The sequence below is a fragment of the Pundamilia nyererei genome, unplaced genomic scaffold, assembly GCF_000239375.1.
Source record: "Pundamilia nyererei isolate P.nyererei 1_Seehausen unplaced genomic scaffold, PunNye1.0 scaffold00013, whole genome shotgun sequence".
Taxonomy (NCBI): domain Eukaryota; kingdom Metazoa; phylum Chordata; class Actinopteri; order Cichliformes; family Cichlidae; genus Pundamilia; species Pundamilia nyererei.
Window position 1 is genome coordinate 59509 of NW_005187414.1, and position 9577 is coordinate 69085.

General features: G+C 44.5%; 1 protein-coding gene across 1 annotated transcript; it reads right to left on the reverse strand.

Moving 5' to 3' along the window:
* Nucleotides 1-1006: 1006 nt before the first annotated feature.
* Nucleotides 1007-9312, reverse strand: LOC102204247 (meprin A subunit alpha-like). Its single transcript, XM_013908678.1, has 9 exons — nt 9247-9312; nt 9001-9073; nt 8503-8724; nt 8239-8382; nt 7935-8150; nt 5689-5909; nt 4509-4692; nt 1256-1384; nt 1007-1176 (listed from the first exon to the last, which is right to left on the reverse strand). Exons 1-9 carry the CDS (start codon nt 9310-9312, stop codon nt 1007-1009), a joined length of 1425 nt encoding a protein of 474 aa, XP_013764132.1.
* Nucleotides 9313-9577: the final 265 nt, after the last annotated feature.

Below are 9577 nucleotides of genomic sequence, written 5' to 3' on the forward strand. Positions count from 1 at the left end.
CAAATACCACAGCACTTTACAGAAAATGCCAGAGTCTTCTCTATTTTTTGAGGCGACTGAGGTCCTTCAACATCTGCCAGAAAATGTTCAGGATTTTCTTTGAGTCTGTTGTGGCCAGTGCGATCCTCTATGCTGTTGCATGCTGGGGGAGCAGGCTGAGGGTCGCAGATGCCAACAGACTTGATAAACTGATCCGTAAGGCCAGTAATGTTGTGGGGATGGAGCTGGACTCCGTCAAGGTGGTGTCGGAGAGGCGGATGTTGTGCAAGATAAAGACAATGTTGGATAACATCTCCCACCCACTCCATGACATGCTGGTCAGTCACAGAAGCACGTTCAGTGAAAGACTGAGATTACCGAAAAGCACCACTGAACGACACAGGAAATCATTCCTGCCTGTGGCTCCCTGTACAACTCATCCACTTAACACACTGTTTACTACAACAGCTACACTCTTCTTGCACATGTTATTTTCAGCTATTTATTAATAAGTGACTTTTATGTATACATATGCCTGCATATATCGTGCTATTCTTAGTTAGTGTATTGTCTGTCTTTGTAATGTTTGTTTATAATGGAGCACTGTGACGAAAAATAATTTCCCCTAGCGATCAATAAAGTATTCTGATTCTGATTCTAAACGGCGTATATTTTAAAGTAAAGGCTTTAAAACAAAGTAAACGCAGAAAGTACAAACATCGCTAATGGCAAATAACTTTGCCGACATGTGGTCAACAGTAATGTTTTAATGTTCTTCATTATTAAACATTTGCACATAAATAAGTGACATAATATTCATTACCCACTTTTAAAAGTTTACTCTTCGGCCGCCCCTCTTCCGATGTTTTCTTCGGCAAAATTATCCACACCCACTGCCGCGCTATGAAGTCTGGGATATGTTGCGCCATGAAGTCTACACCCCCACATCCTTAAAATTCAGGGGAAATGAAGGACGCATTTGAGCAGCCTTAATTATGACAGCCTTCGTTGCGTCGCTGTGACGTAATCAGCCATAAAATGTGGCCTTTAAGGCTGCAGACCCTGAATTGGGATACAGCCTGTGTTTTGGAGCCTCTGGTCTCATTTCCATCTTACTCTGGTACTTCTCATCTGTGATGTCATTGCTTGGTGGGGCCAGTTGAACAGGCACCTCAGTCTTGATTAGGTGGGTCAAATCTAGAAAACCATTGAGAAGATGCTAATTTAAAATGTTAGATAGAAAAATTAAATGGGGCATCACATTTCAGATCCTTACCACTGAAGTCGGCAGTAACAATGAGATTATTGTTCTTGAGGAAGCTCCTCCTTTGCAGATGTGAGTGGGAAATGAATGTGCTCCAGCCAAAGTCTTGACTGCGGAAGCATTTACAGCTGTCATCCCACACTGGTCAGGATGTGGCTGTTGGTTTGTTCCAATGAGCATGAGTGTCTGAGTGGTCAAAATAAGAATATTCATGTTTGAAACCTGGATGTTGGGGACACATTATTAATCCTTTATTTGTCCAGGTAAAAAATCTCATTGAGATTAAAAATCTCATTTCCAGGAGGAGTCTGTACATTGCCGAAAATGTACAGAGTTTGTCAAAACTAACAGAATTGTCAGAAATGGTTAAAAGACTTAATTCTTTAGCTAATGTCCTGCATGCGCTTGCAGCAGCCATAGACCAAAGTTAGCATTCATTTGAAGTTATTTTTTCAGCCTACAGCAAATACAATATTTAGGCAAACGTTTGCCTAAAGTGATCCACTGTGCACTGTTCTCCAGGAATAAGTCAAAGCTGTCTATAGTTTCTTGATTGTGAGGCAGATTATCCACAATTTTCATATCCTTTCAAGGTTTTCGTGACTGGAAATAAACCTTTGTATGGCCATAATTAACTGCAAAGTCAGGTGATGTGTTTGTTTTTTAATAAGTTTAATTTCACTAGCTGGGGCATGTTTGGAGGTGTGGTCCTGCTCCTGAAATTCCAATACATAATCTCCAATTCACTAGCTGGGCCCACCTCCTCATTTTAGATTTGACAGCGTTTAGTAGGTAAAGGTAAACACTTGGACATGAATTGAGCTTGAGGTTTGGGGAAGGCCTTGAAGGGGACTGACGATGGCTCCTGGGCCTGGCAGATCCCCAAAGAAGGCATCCAGAAGCAGTAATAAATGTGCAATATGAAGGTTGAAGACGTCAGTGTTAATAATTTGATTTTCAATTCAACTTATTTATACAGCACCGAGCCACAGTGACGGACACCTCAAGACCCTACAATGATGTCTAGAGGAAAAGCCCAACAATCGTATGACCTCCCATGAACGAGCACTTTGGCGATGGTGGGAAGGAAAAACTCCCTTTTAGCAGGAAGAAACCTCCAGCAGAACCAGGCTCAGGGAGGGGGAGCCATCTGCTGCGACAGGTGGGAGAGAGAGAAGGAGATCGGGGCAAAGACAAGCTCAGGGAAACCGAACGTCGCTCCATGGTGTGAAGTGGATGAGATTAAAGGAAACAATGGAAATCTTAATAGATGAATGAGGGGAATCCTTGATCAGGTAGCGATGTGGCTCGACTTTGAGCTGAAGCTCTGACAGAGAAGAATGCTGGATTTGAGATTTGAGGTAAGGCTTGACGGCTCAAAAAGCTTGTGTGAGCTTGTCTTTGAGTAGAAGATGGAGAGGTGGTGCTTAGCTGGTTAATTGCTTCAGATAAGGTAGCGATAACAACTGAGCTGATTTCTGAATGAACAGAAGTGACAGCAGCAGCTTGGGAAGAGTTAAGGAATTGAAAGACTGATTAGAGGAAAATAATCTTCTATAATAATAACCTCCAAAATCATCCAAGAGTAGAGAGATGATAAGCCATTTAGACGTAGTCAGAACCGTGAGTCGACTTAGAAAGCGGTCTTGAATGATTGTGTCGAGGGTGGATGCCTGATGATGCCAGTGAAAGCACGTGTCACGAAAAGCACATGAGAAGTGAAGGGATGCCATGAATAATTATACGCCTAGCATAGTTTGGATGTCTTGAAAAGAGCGATAGAGGACAGAACCTGGCATCCTGGTGCCACGAAGGTTTACCAGTGCTTTGTGAGGGCAGAAAAGATGGCAGCGAAACTGGCATCTCAGTGCCGGAACGGTTTGCAGCTACATCTTGTCGAAGACTGGACGAAACTGAAAAACTGGCCTCCTGGAGAGAGGATTTTTTTTTTTTTTTGCGCAAGTGATTGATGGCAGAAGCTGCCAATCCAGTGCCAGAAGGTTGAGCTGCTTAGCGCATGGGAATGGAACCTGGCATCTCGGGGCAAAGAGCTTTTTCTGCATTGCAAATGGGGAATAGAGACACGGAACCTGCCATCTTGGTGCTGAAAGGAACGTCTGCTGCTTAGCATGTGAGGGCTAGATGCAGAGAATCAGAATCAGAATACTTTATTGATCCCTGGGGGAAATTATTTCTGAAGCTGGCATCCCAGCGGTAGAAGGATTCACTGCTGCGTTGCTGTGATAAATGCAGAGAAACTGGCAACTTTATATTAGAAAGCATTCTGCTGCATTTGCGAAAGAGGGATACAGAAGAACCAGGCATCTCAGTGCCAAGCTTCCTACTGCATTCGTAAAGGAGGGACAGAGGAAGAGAAGCTGGCACCCTGTTGCCAACGTTTGCTACTGCATTTGCGTAGGGGCATAGAGGAAGAGAACGTGGCATTGTGGTGCCGAAAGCATGCTGCTGCATTTGTGAATGAGGGAATGAGGGATAAAGAGAAACCCTGGTGTCCTTGGTGCCAGAGGAGTTTACTACTGCTTTGCAATAACGGATGCAGAGAAACTGGCAACGTGGTGGAAGTTTGCTGCTGTGATTACGAATGATGGATATAGAAGGAACTGGCTGGAAGGATTCTCTGCTGCTTTTGCCATGATGGATGGATAACTGGCAACTCAGGGGTAAGAAGCTTATCCCTGCGGTTTGCACATGGCAGATATAGCAAGAACCTAACACCACGGTGCTAGAGGGGTTTGCAGCTGCTTGCAATGATAGATGTGGAGAAACTGGCAGTTCAGTAACCCGGTGCCTTTTTATTTATTTATTTATTTTTTCTATCTAGAGAACTGCCAACCTGATGGTAGAAAAGCTGCTGCTGCTTTTGTGGATGAGGGATAAAGGAATCTGGCAACCCGGTGCCGACATTTCCTGCAGAGTTTAGCCAAGGAGGGATGAGAGGCTGGGAACCTGGCAACTCGATGCCGACGTTTGCTGCAGAATTTTTCGAAGGAGGTGTGGGTGGCTGAGAACCTGGCAACCCGGTACCGACGTTTGCTGCGGAGTTTAGCAAAGGAGGGATAAGTGGCCGAGAACCTTGCAACTTGGTGCCGAAGCATACTGCATTTGCTACCGAGGGATGGAGTACTGGCAACTCTGTGGCCTTTTTCCCCCTAACTATGCTGATAAACTGGCAACTCAATAGTCAAAAAGCTTGCTGTTGCTTTTGCGAATGAGGGAGAAAGGAACCTGGCAACCCAGTGCCAACGTTTGCTGCAGAGTTTAGCCGCGGAGGTGTAAGAGGCTGGGAACCTGGCAACTCGGTGCCAAGGTTTGCTGCCGAATTGTTCAAAGGAGGGATGGGTGGCTGAGAACCTGGCAACCTGGTGCCGACGTTTGCTGCGGAGTTTAGCAGATGAGGGATGAGTAGCCGAGAACCTGGCAACTCTGTGCTGACGAAAAAAATCACGACGATGGAGAACAGTAAACAGTATGGTGTCACGGTGGGGTGTGCCGAAGTGTTTTGACTTCAGGACCCAGATGCAGATGCAGAGAGAGCGGCGTTGCAGGAGACGGGATGTGACTTTAACCAAAAGCAAGCTTTATTTAGCTGGTTGCAGACAAAACATGAAACTAAGAAAACAAAGAGGAATAAGATAAGATAACTCTTTATTGTCATTGCACAGTCATACATAGTACAATAGTACAATGAAATTGGAAAACTGTCCTACGTCAGCACTACATATAACACAACACGACCCGATAAAACACATCACAACGCAACACAAACAACACAACACAGTATAATAACTTAGTAATAAAAAAGAAGAAGTGTATGTGTATTGCACACTGTTATTATTGCACATTAATTGTTATTGCACCTTGTTATAAATATAAATATTATTATTGTTACTGTTTTTACCGTTGTTACCTCCCCCCCAAAAAAGTCCAGGGAGGTATCCAGTCAGGTCAGCTATTTGCATTGATCAGGGCTATTGCCCTGTTGTAAAAGCTGTCCTTGAGTCTATTTGTTCGGGACCTCAGCAGCCTGAACCTCCTGCCAGACAGCAGCAGCTTAAACACCCGGTGTCGTGGGTGTGTACAATCCCGTAGGATGCTGTGTGCCCTCTTGAGACAGCGAGTGTTGTACAGGTCCTTCAGGGAGGAAAGAGGATGTCCAATTATTTTTTTGGGCCATATTGATGACCCTCTGGAGTGCCTTTCTGTGTGCTGTGGTGCAGCTGGAGAACCACACCGATGCAATATGTCAGCACACTTTCAATGGAGCAGCGGTAGAAGACGGTCAGCAGCTCCTTCTTCAGGTCCATTTTTCTGAGGATTCTCAGAAAGTGGAGACGCTGTTGGGCCTTCTTTAAAACCACAGAGATGTTAGAGCTCCATTGGAGGTCTGTGTCTATGTGCACACCCAGAAACTTGAAACTGGAGACCCTTTCCACGCACTCCCCGTTGATGCTGACAGGCTGCAGCTCAGACTTCCTCCTTCTGAAGTCAACTACCAGTTCTTTTGTCTTGGTGGTATTGAGGTCCAGGTTGTTATCTACACAACAATCTGACAGCCTCTGAACGTCAGCTCTGTACGCCATCTCATCTCCCCCAGAGATGAGCCCCACCACGGTGGTATCATCTGCAAACTTGATGACTGCGTTGTCTGGGTGGGAACTAACACATGTGTGTACAGAGTGTACAGTAGGGGGCTCAGTACACAGCCTTGTGGAGAGCCGGTGTTAAGGCTGAGGGCTGAGGAAAGATGAGGCCCCATTCTAACTCTCTGTACACGGTCTGAGAGGAAGTCTCTGATCCAGCGGCAGGTGGTAGAAGGAAGTCCGATTTCCAGCAGTTTAACTATTAGTCTGTCCGGGAGTATCGTATTGAAAGCAGAGCTAAAGTCAACAAAGAGCAGCCTGGTGTAACGGCCCTGCACTTCCAGGTGAGAGATGGTGGTGTGGAACATTGTAGCAATGGCATCTTCAGTTGATCTGTTAGCTCTGTATGTGAACTACTATGAAACTCAGTGAAAAAACTATGAAGAAACCATGAACACTGAGTAACTATGAAACACAGTGAAGACAAAAACCTATGACACTCTATGACTGAGGGATAACAGTCAACGCGACGCTGAACACAGCAAGACTGAGCACTTAAATACACACATGAGGTGATCAAGGGAAGTGGAGACACATGAGGACACAGCTGACTAGAATCAAACATAATAACAACACAGGGGAGAGAAAAATTAACCACATGAACCCAGAACACACAATCTACTTCAAAATAAAACAAGAAACTAGACATGACAACACTAAGCTGACAGACCTAAAACACATGATAAATTAGACAAGAATCCAAACATTGAAGCCAAGGAAACAATAAATAATGTTTCAGAGGCCCAGGCTGTGACAGTATGGAGCTAGCGACACATTTCCAGCTTGCATTAAATTCTGTTAGTAGGAAGGAGCACAGAGCTGAGCTTCCGCCTGCTACCTGGCGCTGGCGGGTGGGTGGAGCTACGAAGTATGCTATAGCTTTGCTGTCGGAGCTGCGATGTGTTTGGAAGTGTGGGTTCAGCGCTGATGTCCGTTGGCTTTCCGGCTAACTCGCCGGCACACTGCACCTTCTGCAGAGATGTATTCCACCTGTGTGCAGTTCCTCCACTCTTGTACATCACCCTATGTTCCTCCCTCTTCCTTAAATGTGTTGTTCCTGCAGCCATTTTCATCCTTTTTGCTAAATCCACTACTATGTGTCCTTCTGCTGTTCTCTCCTTAAAACCATACCTACCCAACACCTCCTCATCTCCTCTGTTAGCTTCACTTACATCTCTTCTCAAGTCCACATCCCCCCTCCTGGGTACACTCAATTCCTCTATTTCTTTTCTAACTGACATCCAACCTGAGGAGTGTATGCACAGACATTCAATGTCACCAGCTTCAAACTCACACACTACATCTACCTACATTCGTTTCATCACTCTCACCTCCACACTCCTGCTTTTTCTTCTCTAACACTGCATCCTACCAGAACTTCCCGCTATTCCCTTCCTTTGTCTTCCTATAACAGCAGCACAGTTTTCATTGTGGCGGGGTTCTATAGGAGTTTTTCCCCTTAATAAAGTAAATAATCCTTTTAAAAACACATTTGTGTATTTACTCAGGTTATCTCTGTGTGACAAATATGCAAAAAAAAAACCTCCAAGAAATCAGGAAGTGAAAAATAGTTTTTCAACAACCCTCCACAGTTCGAAGAACCGCAACTTTCCATTTTTTAATTTTTGTTTGTGCATGCAAATTGTGACGTAAGAACCAGCAGTTGACCTGGTACACCATAGTCAGTAGAGACTAAAAGAAGAAAAAGAAACCACTTGTCTTGCTCAATCTATTGGTTAAACCAACCAGACTAGCAGACACAGAAAATAAAGACACAACAGAAACATTTCATCTGTGCTGTACCTGAGAGAACGTGTTAACTGTTGGGATGGTTTATGTTGGGAGTATGACTTGAAATAACATCATTTGAATGTCATTTTTATTCTGCTGAGAAGTTAAGCAAATGTTCCAATGAACATTTGCCTCGATGCAAAGCTGTTTGTTCAGACATTTGCTTCAACTTCATGAGGAAGCTTAAGGCATTTTCTATGAAATGCTCATCCTTGCTAATCTGCTTATTTAACAAATACCATAAAACGTGCGTATTTTCTTCATCCTGCAAACAGTGTCTGTGCCATCATCTGTCTTCACCCATACAACCAGCCTGTCCGCGGGGCCCCCTGTCATCTTGTAGAAGAACTGCAGACACTGAAGCTTCCTCTTGGGGTAGAGGATTCGAGGTTCCAGCATAGCAGACTCCTGAGGCTCCCCAGTCATAGTGTTGAAGTGCATGAAGTATCCAGCATCTAAAAAAACAAATAAATATAAGACAATCTATAATAATGTTTAATTCCCTCTGAAATTACAGTAAACATGAAGAGACATTATTCAGACCTCTGCATTGCCCCAGGAGTGTGTGATCCAGTGTGCCTGCAGAGCTCTGAGTGTAGACACACTTCACATCATCAGAGGCCTGGATCATCCCACAAATGCTTGCATACTCAAAGGTACACTGATCCAGCAGGGTGAGCGGCCCGGCTGTATGAGAATGAGAGGAGGGGTATGCACATAGGAATGTGTTTTACACAGTCCTATAGCTGTCAGATTTTTAAAAAAAAAGTCGACTCATTGAAGCCCAGTGTGACAACATATACATACAGCAGTTGCACATCCTGGTGAGCCTGAGGGTGTCCATATTGCTGAAATCAAGGTACTGGCCAATAAAATTGTAGAACTCTGGGATTTTGGTGGTGATAGTGGGGATGGATTCATTCTTGTTGGAGGAGAAGTGCCTGTAGTGCATGACGGACTCATAGTCGTATGCAGTGTTTTGATCAGTGATGAAGTCGTCATTGTATTTGTTGAAGTTATGTGGAAGTCCTGCAGGAAATGTTCTCTTATTTAATAAATGTTATCATAAAAAAGCAATCATAAATAACTGTACATTTGACACTTCAATTATGTGTCACAATACAATGCATCATAGCATTACACTATAATGATCGTAGCATGTATGTTTGCGTGTTCCCTGCCTCTTGTGCACAGCACAGGGTTTGCTAGTGTAACTATCTATGCAGCAGTACACTTTATCCTAATATTTTTTGAGTCAATTTCTACATAGAAAATGGCTGAAAAGAATGAAGGAACTACATATACCTGACGTAACCTGGTCCAGCCAGATGTTGTCCATGCGGGACTGTTCATGGTAAAATCCCAGAGCATGGAGCAGCTAGTGGCGTGTCCAGCGGGGTGGCCTGGGGGGGCACAGGCCACCCCCCCAACCAGACTGACCACCCCAGGTGCCACCCCGAAGCTAAAACAATAAAATTTAATGAAATATCAAATGTACGATTATGGTTTCACAGTGAAGCTCAGATATCCGAGGGTAAGTGAATGCAGCACCGGCTTCTGCATCATGTTAGCAAAGGTAGGAGAGCCAAGCACGAAAGACGGCACCGCAGAAAACATTTTTTCGGCGAAAGGTTAACAAGTTAACATAGCTGGACTAGCCGTCGGACATTTGCACGGTGGGCTGATGACTTATTTATTTATTTTTTGCATGAACAATGAGAGGTGGTGGATTGGCCAGATGCTGGCCGATGTGTAAAAATAACTCAGTTGTTTGACTTGCAGTCAAGCCAGCCTCCAGTTTGTTTTACGTTCCCTGTGTATCCCTGCCTCACCTTCCCTCATCCACCTGTTGCCTCTGTGGAAGCTCCGCCATAGCCACCAC